Source organism: Colossoma macropomum, unplaced genomic scaffold, assembly GCF_904425465.1.
Source record: "Colossoma macropomum unplaced genomic scaffold, Colossoma_macropomum, whole genome shotgun sequence".
In the NCBI taxonomy this organism is placed as follows: Eukaryota; Metazoa; Chordata; class Actinopteri; order Characiformes; family Serrasalmidae; genus Colossoma; species Colossoma macropomum.
In genome coordinates, this window is record NW_023494802.1 from 39,787,389 (window position 1) to 39,812,535 (window position 25,147).

At 41.5% G+C, this 25,147-nt stretch overlaps 2 protein-coding genes across 2 annotated transcripts; both read left to right on the forward strand.

Moving 5' to 3' along the window:
• Nucleotides 1–780: 780 nt before the first annotated feature.
• LOC118822206 (cytochrome P450 2B4-like) lies at nucleotides 781–13,597 on the forward strand. The gene is made up of 11 exons (XM_036591146.1): nucleotides 781–1,004; nucleotides 3,625–3,723; nucleotides 3,888–4,083; nucleotides 6,673–6,835; nucleotides 7,021–7,173; nucleotides 7,480–7,640; nucleotides 9,674–9,847; nucleotides 9,931–10,072; nucleotides 10,268–10,455; nucleotides 10,995–11,136; nucleotides 12,078–13,597. Exons 3-11 carry the CDS (start codon nucleotides 3,889–3,891, stop codon nucleotides 12,266–12,268), a joined length of 1,509 nt encoding a protein of 502 aa, XP_036447039.1. The 5' UTR covers nucleotides 781–1,004; nucleotides 3,625–3,723; nucleotide 3,888; the 3' UTR covers nucleotides 12,269–13,597.
• Nucleotides 13,598–17,665: 4,068 nt separating this feature from the next.
• On the forward strand, nucleotides 17,666–24,830 carry LOC118822209 (cytochrome P450 2H1-like). The gene is made up of 9 exons (XM_036591148.1): nucleotides 17,666–17,913; nucleotides 19,545–19,704; nucleotides 19,906–20,058; nucleotides 20,455–20,615; nucleotides 21,541–21,714; nucleotides 21,941–22,082; nucleotides 22,277–22,464; nucleotides 22,912–23,053; nucleotides 24,144–24,830. Exons 1-9 carry the CDS (start codon nucleotides 17,719–17,721, stop codon nucleotides 24,332–24,334), a joined length of 1,506 nt encoding a protein of 501 aa, XP_036447041.1. The 5' UTR covers nucleotides 17,666–17,718; the 3' UTR covers nucleotides 24,335–24,830.
• Nucleotides 24,831–25,147: the final 317 nt, after the last annotated feature.

Sequence of the window (25,147 nt, forward strand, 5' to 3'; positions counted from 1 at the left end):
CGGTCAGGCATAACATTACGACCATACTTGTTTCTAAGCTCATTGTCCATTTTATCAGCTCCACTTACTATATAGGCACACTTTGTCACACTGTGACCACTGATGAAGGACGAGAGGATGACCAACACAAACTGTGCAGCAGCAGATGAGCTATCGTCTCTGACTTCACATCTACAAGGTGGACTGACAAGGTAGGAGCGGACAGTGGACAGTGAGTGGACACAGTGTTTAAAGACTCCAGCAGCACTGCTGTGTCTGATCCACTCAGACCAGCACAACACACACTAACACACCACCACCATGTCAGTGTTACTGCAGTGCTGAGAATGACCCACCACCCAAATAGTACCTGCTCTGTGGGGGTCCATGGGGGTCCTGACCACTGAAGAACAGGGTAAAAGGGGGCTAACAAAGTATGCAGAGAAACAGATGGACTACAGTCTGTAACTGTAGAACTACAAAGTGCACCTATATAGTAAGTAAAATAAACTTTCAATCTCTCGCGCACAGTTTCACTCTCTCTCACAGGCAAAATTTCGATCTCTTGCGCAGTTTAACTCACAGGCAAAATTTAGATCTCACGCAGTTTCACTCTCTCTCACAGGCAAAATGTCGATCTCTCTTATGTGGGTAAACTTTCGCTCTCTCTCTCACAGTTTCAGTCTCTCTCGCGCAGTACCTCAACCTCTTTCACGTCCTAAAGGTTCATTCTGTCTCGCGTTTACTCTCACGTCTTTTGTCATGTTTGGTGTCGCATACGCAAACGGAGGAGCAAAGGGAAGTAAATGTGGGAATGCCAAACAGGCCTACTAGCTAGGCTAAGGAAACAGCCGCACAAACCCTCGTTACCCAGCATCTTCATCACCAACGCCAGATCCATCGTGCACAAAATAGACAAACTAGATCTACAAATAGCAGCAAATGCTTATATTCGTGATCTCTGACGCTGCAGTACAGCTGACAGGCCGCACTACCCATCACCAAGACAGGAACAGTGAAATCTGGTAAGAGCAGAGGAGGAGGATTATGCGTATATGTGCATAACGACTGGTGAACAAACAGTAAGATTGCGTACACCTTATGCTCTCCTGACCTGGAAGCAATGGTTGTCATATGCAGACCCTTCTACGTGCCTAGAAAGCTAACAGCAGTGATAATTACAGCTGTTTATATACCACTAGATGCTAATGTTAACATAGTTCTTGCATCCTGAGGGAGTTGCTGGGGATTTCAGTCAGGCATGCTTAAGGCCAGTGCTTCCCAGATTCGTACAGTGTCCCACCAGGGCGGGGAAACACACTTGATCTAGTTTATTCTAACTTAATGCATATAGCATGCATGTAGAGCAGTGTTTCTTCCACATCTAGGTCTGTCAGACCATCTCTCACTGCTCCTTATCCCTGCATACACCCCCATTAGGAGGGCAACCAAGCCAGTTACAACAATTATTAAAGCTTGGCCTGAGGGTGCATTTTCTCAGCTGCAAGGCTGCTTTGCAAACACAGCATGGATTATATTTGAAAAACCAGACTTATCGGAGTTTTACATAAAGAATTGCACTGATAATGTAAAGGTCAATAAACACATCCGAGTCCATCCCAAACAAAAACGCTGCATGACTAACAAAGTACAGTCACTCCTGAAAGTCCATAATAATGCCTTCAGGACAGCGGACAGGGCCCTGTATAGCAGGGCAAGAACAGACTTGAGGGAGGCAATGAAGCTGCAAAAGTGGCCTACAAAAGAAAAGTTGAAGACCATCTAACACACAATAATCCACAGCAGGTGTGGCAGGGACTACAGCAACTTGCCAAACACAAAGGCAATGCATCTGTGCTGGTCAGCAGAGAAATTGAACCATTTCTTTACTCACTTTGAGACAAAGAGGCCTCATCCAGTTACATTGCCTCCACCAACCTCTAGCCACCATATGCTTACTCTTCAAGAACATCAAGTAAGTTTGGGGCTCAAGTCAGTGATTCCAATGAAAGCTGCTGGACCTGATGCTGTACGGCAAAGTAATTAAAGCTCGTGCTGACCAGTTATCAGGAGTCTTTACTAAAACATTCAACCTTTCCCTAACACAAGCCACCTTCTCATTTTGTCTGAAGTCGGCTACTATCATCCTTGTCCCAAAGAAGCCAGGCATCAATGGTCTAAATGACTACAGACCAAACGCATTGACATCGGTAGTTATGAAATGTTTTGATAGGCTAATTTCACATTACATCAAAGCTGGCCTTCCTCCAAACTCTGATCCACATCAGTTTGCGTATAGAGCAAAAAGATCTACAGAGGATGCCTTCGCTACAGCACTCCATAAGGATGGCAGAGGATGACAGCTGTGCCTTCAATACAATTGTCCCCGATGTACTGATCGACAAGCTCTCTGTCTCAGGCTTTCCGCCTTTCATTTGTGTCTGGATAAAGGGTTTTTTCTACAAATCACCCACAGACAGTAAGAATCGGTCCCCTCTCCTCCTCTGCTCTCATGCTTAGCACCGGCTCTCCACAGGGCTGTGTGCTGAGTTCACTTCTTTATGCTCTGTACACCTATGACTGCACTGCTATCCATTCTATCACTTATTAAATCCGCAGATGACACTACTGTGGTTGGGCTCATAACTGGAGGAGATGAGTCGGTGTACAGAGATTAGGTACAGAAGCTGTCAGAGTGGTGTTCTACGAACAACTTGGTACTTAACACTAGTAAAACCAAAGAAATTGTTATTGACTTTAGAAAGCACAGAGTGGATCCTGCCTCACTTTGTCAATGGGGACTGTGTGGAGAGGGTTTCCACCTTCAACTTCCTGGGAACACACATCGCAGAGAATCTCTCCTGGTCCGCTAATATACAACGGCGGTGGTGAAAAAGGCCCAACAGCGACTGCACTTTCTGTGAGTACTTCGAAGGTACAAGCTGCTGGTGGCCTTCTACCACTCCACAGCACTGGCGTACTGCATTACAGTGTGGTATGCTGGCTGCTCAGTAGCCAATAGGAGAACCCTACAGGTCATAAATACTGCTCAAAAAACCATCGGCTCCCCTCTGCCCTCTATGGAAGACATCGCCAGCTCCCGGTGCATCAGCAGAGCCAGGAAAATAACCAAGGACCCTTACCATCCTAGTCACCAACTGTTCAATCTCCTGCCGTCTGGCAGGCGGTACAGGTGCATTAAAAGCCGGACAAACAGATTTAAGTGTGGTTTCTTTCCCTGGGCCACCAGAACTCTAAATGAAACACATACTAAGTTCTAAGAGCAGTAACACTGAAATAAGCATGTAAGATTTGAAGACTGTGTTTTTGGTGTGTTTCTGTCCGTCTTTATCTGCACTGATGAGGAGTAGTTCTCTAAATTTAGTTGTATATTTTATACAATGACAAAAAAAGCATTCTGCTCTATATTTAAAGATTTGCCACCTAATATAATTGTCCAAGTACAGATTTTTCCACATGTTCAATCCACAGACTGCTTCAGAACCTTTATTTTTGAGAGCTATAGAATCAGTTACACTGTGACCCAGAAGGATAAGCAGTTTAGATGATGTATGTGTGTGTGTTTGTGTGTGTGTGTGTGTATGTGTGGTATCAGTTATCTAAGTTGCAAGTTTCTGTTTGCAGACAGTTTCACTGTGTTGCAACAGCTGTGGATGTTTCCTGTGTTCCTGAACTTTGTCTGCAGTGCCGTACTAGACTTGGAGATCTTTGACCTCCTAACAGGTAACATAAAATGTCTCATCTGAACTTATCTATTGTGACGTAGTTGTATGTAAATGTCCGTTTTCGAAACAAATGGTTCTTCCCCTCCCCATCTCCCTCCCCGCCTGCTCCTGGTTTTGGTGTATAAAGCTGTGGGTGTCTGTTCTCTCCTGCACTTCTCTCAGAATGGAGTCTGTGCTGAGATATTTGGACTGGGTATCAGTGGGCTTGGCCCTGCTGGTTGGTATGTTCTCTCTGCTTCTGCTGGAGATTTTTAGGTTGAAGTCCATCAGGAGCCGCAGCCCCCCCGGACCCAGACCGCTTCCCTTTGTGGGTAACCTGCCACAGATATTAAAGGATCGAATGGCCTTCGTCAAATTGGTCAGTTGCCTTGATCTCTCATATCTTCTTGATGCCTCTCATTTTTAAGGTTTAAATGCTGCTAATAACTGTATAATTGAAAATGCTGTGAACGTGCTGGTTAGTGCCAAAGTTCCAAAGCTCCTAAGATGTATAGTGCTGGACTTTCTTACTTGGACATTTTGGCAGACAGCTTCCATGACGATTAACAGAATGTCAACTAAAAGTTTACCATATCTTATGTGCGAATGCTGCCTTTGCCCCTCTGCTGTTGTGGAGACTACAGTGAAGAGAGCTGAATACGTAGTTATTTTATATTAGTTTTAAATATTTTATTTCTTTCCTTTTTTAAATGTGCAAGCATGTCACTCACCCTTTGCCACACGCCCACTGTCACACTCCCTCACCTCCCTTAAATGATGAGCCAATCCACTGGGCAAGACCTGATTACAGGGCATGTCACCAGGAAAGCCCATTGGCACTACTGTGCAGGGCTCATTGACACAGCTTGAATGAGGAGGTCTTGGATGGACAGATATCAAAGACCTATGAAAGCAAAATCTTTGCCAGTCCTGCGAATATGCGATTTCAGTGAGAAAGGGCTACCCATCAATAGTTACTCTAATGCCCATTCCATAGCAATGGTTTTTTGTTCTATGGCTGCATACCAGCACATAGCTAGGTGAGTTCACAAAAAGCTGACATTAAGAACCATAAATTAATTCTTGGAATAGCTCTGCTCCCTACTCACCGTGCCTTTTCACAACAAAATCACCCTGACCCAGCCCTCTCAGATCACTCTCCTGACCTATCACTGAGGGTCCCCAGAAGTTCCTTTTGAAGTGGTGGCAGATTCTCATGTGCCCATGACTAGGGTGGTCATTGCATTTTCCAGGGCTTCCACCAAGTGTCAGGGTGTTTCAAGATTATTTGGGTTCACAGCTCTTCTTTCTTCGGATGGGAGGGTTCAGAGAAACCGATCTATGGTCTGTGTGATCTCTTTCGGAGCCATTGGGGTCAGTGCTTCCATTAGGGCACCATCTCTTCCCATCCCATCAACATTGATCCTGCTTCCCTTCATTACTTCCATCATGTGCAAAAAATAATTGAATTTGTTGTCTTTAACCAGTGGTCTCTCTTTCTAACTTAGAACCAGCTCTCCCAAGAAATCTGGCTTTAAACTGGTAGACTTTATAGAAACTGCCCTTGTAGCAGTGATGGAGAAGTTTCATGCAGAAACTGTCAGACTCTCTTTGGTCCTGATGGTTTTTGACCTCTCTGTAAACTTTAACACAGTAAACAACAAGACCCTCTTGTCCAACCTTGCCAACAGTGCAATCACCACCTTTACATGGAAGTGGTTTAAATCCTACCTGGAGGGGTGCTCTTACCAGGTAACATAGAGGAGATTCACATCCACTCCATCTAGACTCTCTATCTGTGTCCCAAAAGGCCAAGTGCTGGGTCATCCTTTTTTCTCTTTAAAATTGCTCTTTCAGTGTAGTGTCCATTCATGGCATTTCCTACCACTGATATGCTGATGACCACTAATCCTTTCCTTCCCATCTTCGGACACCCAGGTGTCTGATTGCATATTGGCATGTCTTGCTGACATCTCATCATGGATGGCAGCCCACCACCTGAATCAGGATCAATTTTCTATACATCCCCAGATCCACAGGTCCTCACTGTGATCTTGCCGTCTTCTTTAAAAAGTCTTGGTTTATTCTGTTTAACTGCACAAAATCTTGAGTTATTCTAGATGACCAGTTGTTCTCAGCTCATGTTGCAAAGCTGACTCAGTTTTTTCCTCAACAACATTGGAGGATTTGACTCCTTCTCTCTATGTAGGTCAGGTGCTTGTTCCATGTCTTGTCATCTAGAGGCTTGACTACTGCAACTCGCTCCTGGCTGGTTTTCTCTGTGTGCCATCAGGCTTTTGTATCTGATCCAGAAAATCGTCAGCAGGGGTTGTCTTCCTCTGTCTCATAGAGTTCACCCATGTCGCTCCACTGCTGCACTGGCTTTGTGTGTAGAGGCCCACACTAATTTTTTAGAATAGAAGCTTAGCTACAAAGTCAAAAATAGACCTGCCCTCCCTTACCTGATGGCAATGGTCAAAACTTGATTTAGCTTGACCTGCCGTCCTTCAAGACATGGAAGTTCCCTAAAGTCTTCCAAGAAGAATTCCAATCTCTTTGAGAAGTATTTCAGTCACCGCTCATTAAAACATTCTGTAGTGTGTATCCTTGTACCTGGGACTATTTCTTGTTTCTGCTAGTACCTTAGTGCAGTGATATTTTTGGACTCTAACCTGTTCGTACTAGCAAAAGATACATCGTCTGAGTAGATAAAGCACTCTGAATAAGAGCATCTGCAAAATGTAAACTCTAAAATCAAACTTTTGATGTAATAAATCATGTTTATTAGAGCAGAGAGAGCACTGTACTGAAGTCTTCAGCACAAGGTTGACTGTATTAAGATTCTCATGGTAGATTCTCATGTAAATCAAAAACACACCTGAAACCAAGAGTGGGAGCTTTTGTATTGAGAACATATATTTTTCCATTCCAAAGTTCTAGGTACAGTAAAAATCTTGTAATCCTCCAGATGCCGAAATATGGTGAGATGTGTTCCGTACACCTGGCCAAAAAGCAAATTATCTTGCTGAATAGCATGCCGATTTTGAAGGAAGCTTTCGTTCAGAATGGTGCCATTTTTTCTGGGAGACCATCAGTGCCTGTAGTACGCTGGATCAACAAACACGACTATGGTTAGTCTTGCATTACTCATAACTAACTTGTTTGTTTATGTCTACTGCTACTTTTTCTAAAAGTTATGCCTAAATGTGCCATTCCATCAACAAAAGACACATCTATAGACAACTCATAATCCCTCCCACCTCTTTCACTACCATACTGCTCATCTTTCTCTCTCAACCTCTCTCTGCCTTCTCAGGTATCGTGATGGCCAAGTATGGTCACTCTTGGAAGCAGCAGCGCCGCTTTGCTCTGCACACGCTGCGTGACTTTGGTCTGGGGAAGAAAACTGTGGAGGAACGTGTGGCCGAGGAGGCGCATTACCTCGTCAAGGAGATGCTCAAACAAGAAGGTAGTGCAGTTCTTTGGTCAGGTTATCCTTATCTGATATACAACTATAATGACAGGCAGAAGTGCTAGAATTGATCCAATGCGTTGTCTGTCATTGGTTCGTACATGTTAGCCGGAGTTCGACACAGTATTTGCTCAAATGCATGGCCATTTTTTGTCTGATGGATGCATACATATTTGATAGTGATGATAACAGAAACAAATAGTAACAGAAACAAATAGTAAACAAATAACACATTGTATATTGTCATTGTTCCGTCTTTGTATTCTTCCTCATCAAATACCTTTTCATGCCATTTCTTTGAAGGAAAGGCTTTCTATCCCAAACACCCTCTTATGAATGCAGTTTCCAACATCATCTGCTCCATCATCTTTGGAGACCGCTTCGATTATGACAACAAGAGCTTTGCTACGCTGCTAGATATTCTGAATAGAAACATTCAGCTCGCTGGGTCATACGTGGGACAGGTAATTCTCAGCTTTCCTGGTGATATCATCATCTAATTTTCACAGAGCATGTAGAAAAACCGTCAGAGTGCAAAACCTTATAATTTATTACCTAAATGAATATTAGGCATTTTAAAGGCAACAATCGTGGCATATGCCTACGCTAAAATTATTTCTAATGTTTAATACTCATTGTCGATTTAAAAAAAAAACTCTTGTCTTGGAGCCTGTGTCCAGACAAGAAGTTCGTAATATGAAAAGTTCAAGAAATAAACAGTATACAGTTCTAGCCACCATTATTGGCACACCTGAATTGTATGTACATAATGTACAATATCTGCCAAAAATTTGGCAGATGCCTTTATCCAGGGTGACTTAAAATTTGTTCATTTTACACAGATAGGTGAAGGTAGTTTTAGGAGTTTTGCCCAAGGACTCTTATTGGTATAGTGTAGAGTGCTTACCTAGGTGGGGATTGAACACCAGTATATAGTGTAGAAGGCAGAGGTGTTACCTACTACACTATACCAACCACAAACATGTGTTGTGAAGCATCTTTGGTCAATATATACTCACGTCCAGTACACAATAGCTAAAGTAAAAAAATTAAAAAGCGATTCCAAGTGAAGTGAAGTGAATTCCATTTAGATTAGACTAGATTAGACTCACCTGTGAAAAAATGAGGGCTTACATGGCTTGAATTAACCAATGAATGGTGACTTTAATGCTTAATAAGGCCACTTTACTTTCCTTGATCACTTTTCACCAGAGAGCTGTCTGAGAGCATCAGAAGTGCTATTATTATCTCCAAACACAAGAATGGTAAATGGTACAAGGCCATCTCCAAAGTCCTTGACATCCCTGTTTCAACAGTTTGTAACGTAATTAAGATGTTTATGGTTCATGGAACTGTCAAGAATTTCTAAGGATGTTGGTCAAAGAGGTAAATCAGTGAGAAAAGTCTTGGAAGGTTGGTACGAACTGTGGAAAAAACACCCAGTGTACCATCCAAAGAGCTAAAGGCAGACCTGGAGCAATCTGGAGTGATGGTTTCAACACATACCGTACGCCACACACTAAACCAAGAAGGACTTCATGGGTGAAGGTCAAGGAAGACTCCATTGCTGAAAGAAAGTCATAAAAAGGCACGACTGATCTTTGCCCAAATGTACCTACACAAACCAGAATCATTTTGGGCAAATATTTTGTAAACAGACAAAACAAAAGTAGAGCTCTTTGGCAATGGTGGTGGATCCATTATGTAGTGGGGCTGCTTTGCTGCCTCAGGTACTGGAGGCCTCAACTAAACTGAAGGAATAATGGGATCACAAGATTACCAAGTGTGCTACCTAGTGTAAGGAAGCAAGGTTTGGGTCAAGGATCATGGGTCCTCCAGCATGATAAAGACCCAAAGCACACATCTAAAAGCACAACAGAATGGTTGCAAAGTTAGATGTGGACTGTTTTAAACTGGCCAGCAATGAGTTCTGATCTTAACCCCGTTAAAAATCTTTGGAATCTGCCATAGGGAAGAGACACTCTGCAAATGTCCCAAAAGCTTGAAAAGTTTGCAGTGGGAAAAACTACCAGCAGACAGGTCCAAGAAACTTGTACGTGACTACCAAAATTGAAGGAAGCCGGCATTCATACCAAAGGGTGTGCAACAAAATATTAGCATAAGGTGTCATTAGTACTCTCCTTGTCATATTTGATTTCTTTTCTTTAAAATTGCTTCCTACCAGTTAAGATGTTATTTTGTTTAATAACTTTAGACATCCATTAAAATATTCTGATGATAAAAACTTGGTATATTTACATTTATTTATGAAGACATTGTAAATTTTATATGAAAAAGAAAAGGGTGCCAATAATGGTGGGCAGAACTGTATCTAGAGACTAGGTCTCTGTCTTCAGAAAGAGGAATTTAAAGAGGAATTCAATGGTTGAGATGTAAATAAAGTTATTCTAAATTCTAATGTGAGAATGAAGTGGTGAAATAAGCTGCAGGACGAATAGAAAGCAATAGATCACGAATTCTATTTTTTTCCCTGCAGATCTTCAACTTGGTCCCATTTATACAGTACTTTCCAGGGCCGCACCAGAAGATGTGGCAGAATGCCAAAGCCTTAAGAAGATTTATCCTTGAAATTGTGGAGGAGCACAAGAAGACTCTGGACCCAGACAACCCCCGGGACTTCACTGACGCCTACCTGATCGAGATGACCAAGGTAAGGGCTCAACATTGAGCAGCCGTCAGTATCCTTTTGTAGGTAGTGTCTTACAGAATTAAATCCTTTCTCATTTTGAACAGCAAGAGTCAAAAGAAGACTCTACATTCCATGTGGAGAACATGATGAGGACGACCACTGACCTGTTCTCTGCTGGGACGGACACTACAGCAAATACTCTCAGATGGGGCATCGTTTACATGATGAACCATCCCGACGTGCAAGGTACTGCTGTAGGTCACCAATACCCTTGACCTGATTTCATTTGTCCACCAGTTGTGGTTTAAGTGGTGCTGTTCCTTTTGTTGTTCTATGATCTAACTGATTAGAACACATTATATTGTATTTTCGGTAACATCATCTCTTTTTTGCATTCTCTGTTTTTCCCCACTTTCTCATATGCCTGGTTGACCATGCCAGAGCGCTGTCATGAAGAGATCATTCGGGTTCTGGGTTTTGACCGCTCTCCCTGCATGGATGACCGCGCACGGCTCCCGTACACTTGTGCCACTGTTTATGAAATCCAGCGCTCCGCAAACATTGTTCCTTTCGGTGTGATACACCAAACCACGGAAGCAACACAGCTACAAGGATACCACCTGCCCGCGGTAATGATGGAGGGATAGAGGGCTTGTAGATTGACCAGATGAAAGACTGAATGGATAGAACACTTCCCAGATGGGTGGATGAATTCATTTAAGTATGAGTGGATGAACCACTGAAATGAGGTTACCAGAAAATGTTCTACAAAAATATTAATACAACATTTATTATAGGTTTTTATGTATCTTTTAATTACTTTTTTGAATTTTATAAGTGACTAATGCTAGTTTTAGGAAACTAAAACAATTGGGGCTGGCCAAAACAGCATTTTACAGGCTTAACATAAAAATCATGGTTCAAATCACTCTTAAAAATAATGATATTTATGTTTCATTATCTGAGCTGGATATCAGAATTGAATACCTTTGTGGTACCGAGTGCATAACTTCCAACACTGCAGAGTACCATGAATTTATTTTAGGCAAAATTTTGGCTTGAAAAACATTTTCAGTTACTAAACAGAGAAATTAATACCAATGTAATGAGAATTTAGGTTATTCAGACCAAATATATGTTATTTAGTTATTTCTTTTTGCCATGGCAGGGAACAAATGTCTTGCCCAACTTTACGGCTATCATGACTGACAAAGAGCACTGGAAGTACCCGGACACGTTCAACCCAGAGAACTTTCTGGATGAGAAGGGGCAGTTCTGCAAAAACGAGTACTTTCTGGCCTTTTCTCTGGGTGAGTCTCCTGCTGATGTCCACTTGTCGGGCTGTGTGCAACAAAGGTTGCCAGTTGATAATTAATAATGCATATGGTCATCAGCACTGGGGAGGGTTGAAGTGGGACTCACTGCCTGACTGAGATGTGATGCAGACCAGCCAACATCAGAAGCTTTATCAATTTTCTGTTTAAAAAATTGTTAATTAAATGGAAAAGGTTAAGTTTGAACACAAGCTCAAATGCCAGTTTGACATAACATTTGATCGGCACGAGACCTACTTAGTACAATTCCCACAAAACTATTGGTAGGGCTCCTGTGTGTGCCTTTGTTTCTACAGCGATGAGTTTTCAGGTTTAATGAGTCAACAATGTCGCTAGAGTGTATTTTGTGAATGATTCTAGTGTCCTACTGCTCAAGAGAAACGGACCCTTGAGAGACTGAGGCTTTGAATGAAAAAGATTTGTCCAAAAGCTAATAAAGGCTAATAGAGAGGTGAGTTGTGGAAGAATGTGCTTTTCAGACTGGCTGTCTAGGCAGCAATGGCAGAATATCACAGACTCTGTGTGCAGAGACTGTCTCAGATGCGAGTGCAGGCAAACCTGAGAGTCTCTGTTTTGGAGCTTTGGAATTCACTCCCCATTCCCAAATGCCTGGAATTGGTGAATCGAATGTCTTTGGAATAGACTCTTAGCTCTTCGAAGCTACAGCTTCTTTTGTATGCACACAAATAACTACTTTATTTAAAAGAATACATGTAAATTATACAAGTTCGTTCCCATTTATGTGACCCTGATCTTTCTTATATTTGCATGGTATTCATTTCTCCTTGCACCTGGGACAATATAATAGAGCACTGATGTTAACCCACAGTAACAGGCCCAAAATGTTACCAGCCTCTTTTCTTGATTACCCACTCTGGTACTGAGATTTAGATTTTTATTTTGTTTGTGTGCTGCAGGTCCGAGAGTGTGTCTGGGTGAGACTCTAGCGAGAACAGAGCTCTTCATCTTCTTCACCTCTCTGCTCCAGCGGATAAAGTTCTCATGGCCTCCTGGAGCTCCACCGTACAACATGGCAGGCATCGTGGGTGTGATCCGCTCTCCGTTCCCCTTCGATACAGTCTGCCGCAGCAGAGAGACCACTCACTGAATCACATACACATGATATGGCTTTACATGTAAACATTCAGTATTAGATCTGGAGGACACCATTTGCAGTATCACAACTAAGAGCTCATTATACAGCTCTTAATTATACTATACCTGGAATTCATGATCCAAATTGTACCAAATTAATAAGCGCAATAATTTGTGCTTTTATCCATTATACACAAGAGTTTAAACAGTTTTACAGTTTAAAATGTAAGCTGTTTTTAATAATAGTCACATGTGCCTTATCACTTTTATGCAGTGTACATGAAGCCATTTATTATCATGTGCCCTTTTAAATCATAATGATACCTGAAATCATCCAAATGGCCCTGATCAAAAATTTACACACCCTTTTGTGCTTGGCCCAATAATATACAGACAAGTTTAAGTAGTTATTAAGGTTTAAATAGTTATTAAGGGAAGTTTTCACAACTGTGATTTGTTTGATTGTAATTAGTGTCTGTGTATAAACAGTCAATGAGTTTCTCAGCTCTTGAGAGACCCCTGCATATTTTATTCAGGGCTGCACTTACTTTGCTGGATACTGAGTCACGAGGAACACACAAAAAGCCACAAACCAGCCCACTTATGCCAAGCAAAATCTAGACAAACCTTAAAACTTTTTGGAAGTCACTTGGAGTGATGAGACCAAAATTGAACTTTATGGTCACAACAATAAACAGTATGCTTGGAGAGGAGCCAACAAAGCCTTTGACGAAAAGTACACCATCTGTGCTGTGAGGCATGGAAGTGTGTCTTTTATGTTTTTTGGTGTGTGAGCTACACCAGCACAGGGAGTTTAGTCAAAATTGATGGCAAGATGAATGTAACGTCATCAGAAAATACTGGTGGACAATTTGCATTCATCAGCCTGGAAGCTGCGCCTGGGAATCACTTGGTCTTTCCAACATGGCAATGATCCAAAACACACGGCCAAGTCAACTCTTCAGTTGCTGCAATGGAAAAAGTGAAGGTTCTGGAGTGGCCATCACAGTCTCCTGACCTTAATATCATTGAACCACTTTGGGAAGGTCTCAAGTGTGCAGTTCATGCAAGACATGCCAAGAATTTATGGGACCTTGATGCTTTTTGCCAAGAACAATAGGCAGCTTTACCACCTGAGAAAATAAAATCCACACTGCAAGCTGTCATTGATGCTAAAGGGGGCAATACACAGTATTAAGTACTAAGGGTGTGCACACTTTTGAACGTGGACTATCTCAGTATTTTCTTTAGTGCTATGTTTTGTTTAATGATGATGCTATTCTGTAATGCCTTATGATTTAATCTGAATACCATTAAAATAAAATAAATGTGATTTGCCTGATCATTTGTTTTATTTAAAGAATAGTACACATTTTACACATTCCTCCACAGTATATAAACTTCTGAGCAGAACTTTAGAGCACATTCTTGTTAATAAAGTAGATTACTTAATTAGTCTGAAAACTGAATTATACCACCTAATCTTTGATCCACCTTGTCTTGTTTTTGAGGGAAACAAGGCCTGCCCTCAGCCACTGTACCTCGACTGCTCTAAGCTCAAACTGGCACACAAACCGTGTGATGACGCCTCTGCATCGATGCTTGTCCACTGCTATGGCATGACCATGGCAACGAACATTCTACATGATGACATCACCACATTCATATCCCACCCCTCCCTCTCCCTTCACCCCTTAATCATCTCTCTCTACATCCCAATACCTCCCCTATTACTTTTAGCCTGCACCCATGTATCCTCCAAGTCTTGGGCATTAGTATCTCCTCTCAACCCTGTCCCTCAGCTAGTCCCATCACTTCCTGCACCGTCAAGGCAAATGCCCCTCCACCCTGCTGTCCCAAGCATAAACCTCACCCCCACTCTTGCCCTGCCCCTCCACCACCTCTTTAACTCTTTGTCCAATTTGTGCCACCACCTCCCTCCTTGTAGTTCTACCCACCAAGGCCCAACATCCCATTCGTTTTGGCTGTTGCAGATCCTCAAGGCAAGGACTCATATTTCATCTCCATGCCCTGACCCTCTCTTTGAAGCGCCATGTGTCTACCATTCTGCAGCTTCCTGAGGGATGAAAGAAGAGTTGTGCTACTTGGAAGCAGCCACACCTATGCATTGTGAACATGACCACACAACCTCTGGCACAACTCACTGGCAGTCTATGTTGTTCAAACCTTAAGCCAAGAACAGTGGATACGATGGCTGCCTTCAGCTACCAAATGCATCTTTCCATTCTTACTGGCACTGCCAGAATCTGGAACCACATTGTTATCTTCTCACAAGTAATCTTCACCAAGTCTTATAACTGAACAACCATGGTGCCAACAAGATCCATGCCAAGCTACCTTCTGCACTAACCACAGCATCATTTAGCTTCCTCTACCTTTCCACACCTCATCACCAACTCCCAGCCACTACCTTCTAACAGCCGTCCCTGCTCCATGTCCATTCAATTCAACTAGTTACAATCTGCCTCACTGTCATCTAACCTGCCAAGCTCTTGTATCTAACACTCTGCCAATGTTTAACACGATCTTTACAATCTGATGTTGACCACAGAAGGATGGGGTTCCCTGTTGAGTCTTGGTTCTCAACGTTTCTTCCTCATGCCTTTAGGAGTTTATCTTTGTAACTAATTTGTTGAACCAAATTATTTAATATGCTCCATCTTTTCTCTCAGTTTACAAACCTTAATAGCGACACACTGCCTCTACTCAAGCACCTAACCTCTAAAGACCTCTTTACCTGCTTTACCAGTCTAAACTCCTCCACCAAACCATAGGAATCCTAGCACACTACACTTAACACAGACACCCAAATTCTCCACCATCTGACCAAATCTCATTCCAAATCTAATCCTCTATATCCCTCTGACATACACTTATACCAAGTTCTCTACCAAAGTATCATTTAACTTTAACCACAGTGGTTGCTTAACAATGCTCCAGCTTGTTTAGAATGAAAACCAGCAACTATACTGCCCCTGTGCAGATAAGACTGGACACCCCTGAACTAAATGATGATAAGTTCTGGGAGCATCCAGTAGCAACCTGTGGGTTAACACTTCTGAAACTGGAAAACACTACTTTGTTAATCTCAAAAAGATGAAGTTTTCTGTGGTGTCCCACAGGTGTCTATTCCAAGTCCATTTTTACACAACTGTTTGCAGTACATGACTATATCAGACTCATCAATTGCTAACAGGTTCCTACAAATTAACTGCACCGCCATGCATATAGACAAACATTGGCAGTAGATAGTGTCATGCTGAGGAGCTTCGTGACTGCAATTGTGGCACTGTCATAGAATTCTACCTTTCCAACAAGCTAGCTCATCTAGGAGCAACTGCAGCTCAGTTGTGAAGTGTTAGGCCACATAAACGGACCAAAAAGCCCTTGGAAGCAGCAGCAAGAACTGTTAGCTGGGAGCATCATGGGTTTCCATGGCAGCAGAGAAGAAGCACACAAGCCTGAGATCACAATGAAATGCCAAGAGTCAGCTGGTCAGTGAAAACATGCCACCACTGGACTTTCCAGGAATGGAGTTGTGTTCTCTGGAGTGATGAATCACGCTTCATGATTTGGCCATCCTGTGATGGACTGGCGACCTGTCCAGGGGGTTTCCTGCCTTCAGCCCACTGACTGCTGGGATAGGCTCCATCAACCCCCGCAGCCCAGGAGGATAAGAGACTTAGATAATGTGTGTGTGTGACTTGGCTGTCTGACAGATCTGGGTTTGGGGGATGCAGGTTGATGTGGAAAAATCTGACTGGCTTTCAGAGATCCCTGATCTCAAACCCCATTCAACGCTTAAATTGAAATGCTGACTGTGTTATTCTCCAACTCCCCAGACCTTAACACCCAACCTCATGAGTGCTCTTTTGGCTGAATGAAGTGAATCTCTGCAGCCATGTTCCAAAATTTAATGAAAAGCCTTTCCAGTTGAGTGATTCTGGTGTATGTGTTTGACTTTGAAGAGTTTGCCTGAATTTGTCTGCACAATTCATTCTTCACAGAGTCATGACCTTTACAGTTTTTTTGTTTTTTGTTTTTTTTTGATTCTGGTTTAGAACTGTCTTGTATGAAAACTACTTATGTAAATATGGAAAACCCCATGTAAAGAAAGAATGAATGAAACTTCTGCACCATCTTTGGACTCTCCAGGTCAGAAGTAGAGCTGAAAAAATAACCGGTCCAAAAATGTAGTCCTGTGGTTGCAGCAGTTGCCAGTAGATGGTAGTCTTTAATTTTGATTGATAGCATGATCTATTCTTGCCTCAAAGCACCTCTTGCCTCCTCTGACTTCAACCTAGTCAGACTGTCAATATCAGCTACAAATAAAAATAAATAAATAGATTGTGACACTTGTCACTTCAAACGAATGCCAAATGTGTGGGAAAAGAAAAGACAGATGGTGTGTTACGCTCAAAGTTTAATCAGATTGTATCCTGTCCAGTTACTATATGCAGTCATATTGTTTTTCTGGGGGCGAGTTACAAATAAAAAGTTTATTTTTTGTAGTGTTAAATGAATATTGTTTAGGCTGTATTACTGCAAACTGCAGTAATACAGCCTAAACAACATTTAACCTTTCAGAAATAAGGGGAAAAAACCTTAATACAAAATAAACACATTTGTTGGGCAAAGCCTTCCAGGCAAGGCTATTTTTTAAAGTGCATTCTGCACTACTACAGAAACACTCCACAAAAGAGTAAAAGCACTTTCAGACATCTTTATAGACACATCAAAATAAAAGGAAGATATGACCCATAACTCAAGCAATATGCAAGATAAAAGTTGATTACTCTGGGGTAAATTACTCTGGGTTGTAGGTTACGGACTGCTTATTAAGATAAGTGTGTGTGTGAGGATGACTGTGATAAGGAGAGCATGTATCCACACTCAAGGAGCACAGATACATTCTGTAAAATAAAGGTGCCAAAAGAATTCTTCAGAGCAATGTCAAGGTTCTTTCAAGAACCTTTCAGTGTGTGGTTCTCTAAAGAATGGCTTTTGTAAATGAGATGTGCAAGAGCAAAGAACATTTAAATAATCCTCTCCGATTATAAATGTTCTGCACCAAAGATTTTATATTCAATCCAAGAACTACTTAAGAACCTTTATTTTTGTAGAGCTTTGGTATTAGCTAACTAGGTTGTCAGTTTGTGTATGCCGACAGTTCCACTGTGTTGCAAAAGCTGTGGATGTTTTCTGTGTTCCTGAACTTTGTCTACAGTGCCTTACCAAACTGGAAGGTCTTTGACCTCCTAATGGGTCACATAAAATGTTTTTTTTTTTTCCCTGCTTTGAACTTATCCCTAGACACACCTATTGTGACACAGTTTTATGGAAATGGCTGTTTTCAAAACAAATGGTTCGCTGCCTCCCCTCCCCTCCTGGTTTTACTGAATAAAGCTGTGAGCGTCTGTGCTGTACTGCACTTCACTCAGAATGGAGTCTGTGCTGAAATATTTGGACTGGACGTCAGTGGGCTTGGCCCTACTGGGGGGTCTGCTCTCTCTGCTTCTGATGGAGATTTTTAGGCTGAACTCTATCAGGAGCCGCAACCCCCCCGGACCCAAGCCACTTCCTTTCGTGGGTAACCTGCCGGAGTTCTTCAAGGATCGTATGGCCTTCATCAAATTGGTCAGTTGCCTTGATCCTTCATATCTTCTTGATCCCACTAACATTTAAGCTTTAAATGCTGTAATTACTTCATAACTGAAGATGATGTGAACATGCTTCTAAGATTCTGTACTGTTTATAAAATCTGTTATGACTGTCAGATGTATAGGGCTAGACTTTCTTGCCTGGACGAGTTGGCACAGGGCATGTCATCTGTGCATGAACCTATCCATCTTCCTCGGGGACAGTGCTTCCATGAGGGCACCCTCCCATCCCATCCACATTGCTCCAGACAATCTCCCAGGACCTGCTTCCCTTCATTGCTTCCATCATATAGAGAAATACTTGAATTTGCTGTCTATAAACAGTTGTCTCTCTTACTCACTTAGCACCAGCTTCAGGATTACAACAAATCAGGCTTTAAACTAATCGACTCTACAGAAATTGCCCTTGTAGCAGTGATGGAGAAGCTTCATGCAGGAATGTCAAACTGTCATTAGCCCTGATGGTTTTTGACTCCTCTGTAACCTTTGACACAGTAAGCCACAAGACCCTCTTGTACATCCTTGCCAACAATGGAATCACCACCTCATGGAAGTGGTTTAAGTCCTTCCTGGAGGGGTGCCCTTATCAGGTAACATAGAGGAGATTCACATCCACTTCACAGAGACTCTCCATTGGCGTCCCAAAGGCCTGGTGCTGGATCATCTTTACACCTGCTCTTTCAGCAATGTAGTATCCACTCTTGGCATTTCCTACCACTGATATGCTGATAACTAATCCTTTCCTTCCCACCTTCTGACACCCAGAATGTTTCATCATGGATGGCAGCCCACCACCTGAATCAGAACCTATTTGTTATCCATCCCTGTATGTACAGGTCTACACTGTGATCTTTCCATCTTCTTTAAGAAGTCTTTAAGAAGTGGTTCATTCCGTGTAACTGCACAAAGTGTTGGCGTAGTTCTAGATGGCCAGTTATTTTCAGCTCATGTTGCAAATATGACTCAGTCAGGCAGGTTTTCCTCAACAACATTCAGAGGATTGGACTCTTTCTGTCTATGTAGGTCAGATGCTTGTTCCATCTCTCTAGAGGCTTGACTACTGTAACTTGCTCCTGGCTGGTTTTTCTATGTGTGCCATCAGGGCCTTGTAACTGAAACAGAATGCATCACCATGGGTTGTCTTCCTCTGTCTTCCTGAGTTCACCCATGTTGCTCCAGTGCTGCATTCCCTTCAGTGGCTTTTGTATAGAGGTGCTCATTAGATTTTTAGATTAGATGCTTGTCTACAAAGCAAAAGATGGACCTGCCCTCCCCTTCCTGATGGCAATGGTGACCTGCTGTCCTGCAACACATGGAAATCCCTTACTGTCTTCAAACACAGACTGAATACCAATCTCTTTATGAAGTATTTCAGTGACTGCTCATTAAAACATTTTGCACATCCTTGTATCTGGTATAGTTTCCAGTGTCCAGTAGTGTCTTAGTGCATTGATATTTTTGGACTCTAACCTATTTGTAATAGCTAAGGATACATTGTCTAGATAAAAAAAAAAACAGTCCTGAAACCAAGTGTGGGAACGGTTGCATTGGGCTATACTTTTCCCATCCCAAAGTTGTAGGTACAGTAAACGTCTTGTAATCCTTCAGATGCCGAAATATGGTGAGATGTGCTCCATATACCTGGGCAAAAAGCAAGCGATTGTGCTGAATAACATGCAGATTTTGAAGGAAGCTTTCGTCCAGAATGGTGCCATTTTTTCTGGGAGACCATCAGTGCCATTAGTGCGATGGATCAACAGAGGGAATGGTTAGTCTGGTATTACTCATTAACTTGTTTGATTTATTTTTACTGCTTTTTTTACTAAATTTTTTGGAAAAATGTAAATATATGCTTAAATGTGCCATTCTATTGGAAAAAGACACATCTATAGACAACTCATAATCCCTCCCACCTCTTTCACTACCATGCTGCTCATCTTTCTCTCTCAACCTCTCTCTGCCTTCTCAGGTATCGTGATGGCCTCGTATGGTCACTCTTGGAGGCAGCAGCGCCGCTTTGCTCTGCACACGCTGCGTGACTTTGGTCTGGGGAAGAAAACTGTGGAGGAACGTGTGGCCGAGGAGGCGCATTACCTCGTCAAGGAGATGCTCAAACAAGAAGGTAGGTGATGAATAGCTGTCTATGCCTTCTTAGTGCAGTTCTTTGGTCAGGTTATCCTTATCTGATATACAACTATAATGACAGGGAGAAGTGCGAGAATTGACCCATTGTATTGTCTGTCATGGGTTATATATGTTAGCTGGAGTTTGACGTACTATTTGCTCAAATCAAACTGGACAAGTTAATGAACTGAATTTTTGAGTTGTAGTTCAGTGCCTGTGAATCTTTTAAAAAATTCTGTTGATAGCAGGACATGAGGCTATTTTTTGTCTGATAGATGCATACATATTTGATAGTGATGACATTTAACAGAAACAAATAAAAAACAAATCACATATTTCAAATTGTCATTGTGTTCTTCCTCATCAAATATCTTTTCATGCCATTTTTTTTAAGGGAAGCCTTTTTATCCCATCCACCTGTTTATGAATGCAGTTTCCAATATAATTTGCTCCATCATCTTTGGAGACCGCTTTGAGTACGACAACAAGAGCTTTGCTAAGCTGCTGGATATTCTGAATAGAAACATTCAGCTTTCTGGATCAGCTGTGGGACAGGTAATTACCAGCTTTCCTGGTGATGTCATTAACTAATTTTCAAAAAGCATGTAGAAAAACCATCAGAGTACAAAACAATATCATTTGTGGCCTAAATGAATACTAGGCGTTTTGTCTTTCTAGGGCAACATTGCGGCTCATACTTATGCTAAAATTATTTCTAATGTTTTATACTTATTAATGATTAAAAAAAATCTCTTGTCTTGGAACCTGTGTCCAGACAACCAACTCCTAATATGAAAAATTTAAGAAAAAACAGTATAACTAGGAACTACACAGTCAAGTCACATTATTATGACGACCATAATATCCAGAGTAACCCCCGTGTGCAGCGTGGACAGCAGCTAGGGGGGCTGGGAGTAACTCAGTAAGGTCCTGGTAGGTTGTCACAGGTATCTGGAGCCATGCTGACTGCAGTGCATCCCACAGCTGCTGGAGGGTGCATGGGGAGGATCCATAAAGCGAACACAACCATCAAGGTGGTCCCACAGATGTTCAATTGGGTTCAAGTCTGGGGATTTAGGGGTCCAGGGTAGTGTTTGGAAGTCTTGTTCATGCTCTTCCAACCAATGTTGGACATTTCTAGCCGTGTGACATGTCGCATTGTCTTGCTGGAAGATCCTATCCGCCCCAGGGAAGACGATCAGCATGTATGGGTTTATGTTATCTGCAAGGATGGATTCATACCCAAATCAGTTGAGAGTACCTTCCACATGGATGAGTGGGCCCAGAGAATGCCACGAAAACATTCCCCAGACCATAATGCTGCCACCACTAGCTTGTGCACATGAAGTGTTCATAATAATGTGACTCGACTGTGTAAGTCTCTGTCTCAAGAAAGAGTAATTTAAAGAGGAATTCAATGGTTGAGATGTAAACAAAGTTATTCTAAATTCTAATGAGAGATATATTTTTTTTTCTGCAGATCTTCAATTTGGTCCCATTTATACAGTACTTTCCAGGGCCGCATCAGAAGATACGGGAGAATACTAATGCCTTAAGAGAATTTATCCTTGAAATTGTGGAGGAGCACAAGAAGACTCTGGACCCAGACAACCCCCGGGACTTCATTGATGCCTACCTAAACGAGATGACCAAGGTAAAGGGCCAAGCTTCAGGAGAAGGTCTTTGTTTTGATAGCAGTGGACAGAGTGGAGGGACACTGGATCCCTGGTGTTAGAGGGCTTATTTTCAAGTTGTGAATGTGAAGACAGTGGACTTGAAGTTTCTACTGCAGTTTATACAAAATCAATCGCTTAAGCAGCCTTCACTATCCTTTTGTAGGTAGTGTGTTACAGAATTAAGTCTTTTCTCATTTTGAACAGCAAGAGTCAAAAGAAGACTCTACATTCCATGTGGAGAACATGATAAGGTCGACCACTGACCTGTTCTCTGCTGGGACAGAAACTACAGCAAATACTCTCAGATGGGGCATCATTTACATGATGAACCACCCCGACGTGCAAGGTACTGCTGTAGGTCACCAATACCCTTGACCTGATTTCATTTGTCCACCAGTTCCTTTTGTTGTTCTATGATCGAAATGATTGATGGCCAATTTAGAACACGTTATTATTGCTGTATTTTCTGTAACATCATCTCTTTATTTGTATTCCCTGTTTTTCCCAAAACTTCCTCATATGCCTGGTTGACCACGTCAGAGCGCTGTCATGAAGAGATCATTCGGGTTCTGGGTTTTGACCGCTCTCCCTGCATGGATGACCGCGCACGGCTCCCGTACACTTGTGCCACTGTTTATGAGATCCAGCGCTATGCTAACATCATTCCTCTCGGCGTGGTGCATGTAACCACAGAACCAACAGAGCTACGAGGATACCACCTGCCCGCGGTAATGATGGAGGGATAGAGGGGGAGTGGCCAAAAACCTTCACAAAATCACTCTTAAAAATATATTATGTTTCATTATCTGAGTTGTTTCATTCATAGATATTTATGTTTCATTATCTGAGTTGGTTATCAAAATACAATACCTTTAGGGTACCGATCGAATAACACTGCAGAGTACAATGAAAGTTAATTTAGGCTAAAGTTTTTGTGGCTTAAAAAACATAATTTAATAAATTAATACCACAGTAATGAGGATTCAGGTTATTCAGCCTAAATGAAGATCATCCCACAACTTGTAGCGTGCCTCTCTGTGTTCCAAATTTAACAAATTGTATGGCAGTGTATCTGTTTTTTTCCTTTTTTTATTATGACTAAAAATACAAAAGTGAAAACTCTATTTGATTGACTTTTACATTTGTTATCAAGTTATTTCTTTTTGTCATGGCAGGGAACAGATGTTTGGCCCAACTTAACAGCCATCATGACTGACAAAGAGCATTGGAAGTACCCGAACACGTTCAACCCAGAGAACTTTCTGGATGAGAAGGGACAGTTCTGCAAAAACGACTACTTTCTGCCCTTTTCTTTGGGTGAGCAAACACACAAATGCAGTCACTTTCTATAATTTCTGAAATTGCTAATAGCTACTTTTTCCATCTAACAGCTAATGTAGCAGAGAAAGGCTAAGATACCATTGTGTTCAAATTAGGTTCGCTAACAGCTTTTTCTAAAATCTGAGCATTTCATCTTCATTTTCTGCTCTTGTTTATGTGCTGTAAAGCTAGTGATAAAAATAGTTTTTTTATCTTAAATGTGATAAACATGGCATAATGAAATCCCTGTCAACATCGCTTACTGCCCACCTGCTAGATATATCCACTATTTTGGATTATTTCACTGCATTCTCCAGAAGTGTTATTATTCTTGCCTTCTCAGCACCACTTGCAAAGGAAATGTTTGGTAAGACCCTGCCTGTTGTGTCAGCCAGCCCCAGACTTATACCTTCATGCTGAATCTTTGGCTAATCTTTACCCACTCTACACAACCCATTTACTGACCGATTACAATCAGTAAACAAGGCTGTAGAAGAAAACCCTGATTTAACTGCTAAATTACTACAAATATAGACTTTAGCCAGGGCTGTATGTAAACATTTTAAGCATGTAGCCCTAGTGCTAGAAAAGTTGTACCCTTTAAAAGTTATGAATCCCAATTAGTGGAACAATTTGTTTAACTGTGAAAAAACAGAAGCAGCATATAAAAGATTTGAATGGTAATGTTCATTTAGTGAAATACAGAGTTTATTTTCTCCACATTCATTCAGATTCCTCACGAGGAAATTATATTCCGTTTTTACATTGAATCATTTAGTAAATATTTCAACTTCTACTCTTATAATACTGGATTCTCCCGTTAGCCCATTAGAGGCCTGCCGAGCTGTGTGAGTCTAGATTTGACAAAATATTTAAAAGGATATATGCAAACTATACAAAGTACATTTGCATACGTATGACCCTGATCTTTCTTATATTTGCATGGTATTAATGTCTCCTTGCACCTGGGACAATATCATAGAGCCCTGATGTTAACCCACAGTAGTCAGCCCAAAATGTTTCCAGCCCACTTTCCCGATTATCCACTCTATTACTGAGATTTGGAATTTGTGTGTGTGTGCTGCAGGTCCAAGGGTGTGTCTGGGTGAGACTCTAGCAAGAACTGAGCTCTTCATCTTCTTCACCTCTCTGCTCCAGCGGCTGAAGTTCTCATGGCCTCCTGGAGCTCCACCGTACAACATGGAAGGCATCGTGGGTGTGATCCGCTCTCCGTTCCCCTTCGATACAGTCTGCCACAGCAGAGAGACCACTCACTGAATCACATACACATGATATGGCTTTACATGTAAATGTTCAGTACTAGATGTAGAGGACTCCATTTGCTCAGACACAACTAAGAGCTCATTATACAGCTCTTGATTATATTAGGACCAACCTGGGATTAATGTACGTGATTTTGTACCAAATTAATAAGCACAATAGTTTGTCTTTTTATCCGTTATACCTAACAGAGGTCTTATACGGTATAATATTATTATTAAAATGTACGCTGTTTTTAATAATAGTTATGTAATTCTTTTGTTGTTTTTATGCAGTGTACATGTCTGTTATTTTTTATGTATAAATCACAAATATTCTTTTCAAAATTGTATTTAAGCATTTGCTACATTGCTAGCGATTTAAGGTTTATACTGCCTGTTATGCTTGTTATAGTTCTGCTTAGAGGTTTACATACCCTGAATGTTTGTCAAATATTGGCCAGTTCTTTAATATGAATAATCTTGAAATATGAATGAAATTTACATTCCATTTACATCCCTGTGTTTAATTTAAATAGTTACTAAGATTTAAAGTTATTAAGGGTAAGTTTTCACACCTGTAATTTGTTTGATTGTAACTAGTGTCTGTGTATAAATAGTCAATGAGTTTCTCAGCTTTTGAGAGACAACAGCACATTTTATCCAGGACTGCACTGACTTGGCTGGACACTGAGCCACGTGGAAAGCAAAAGAACTACTAAATGACCTGCAAGAAAAAAGTTGAACTAAATCAGGAAAAGGATATAGGAAGATATCCACAAAATTGAAAATGCTAATCATTAGTGTTCAAACTGTGATAAAGAAGTGGAAA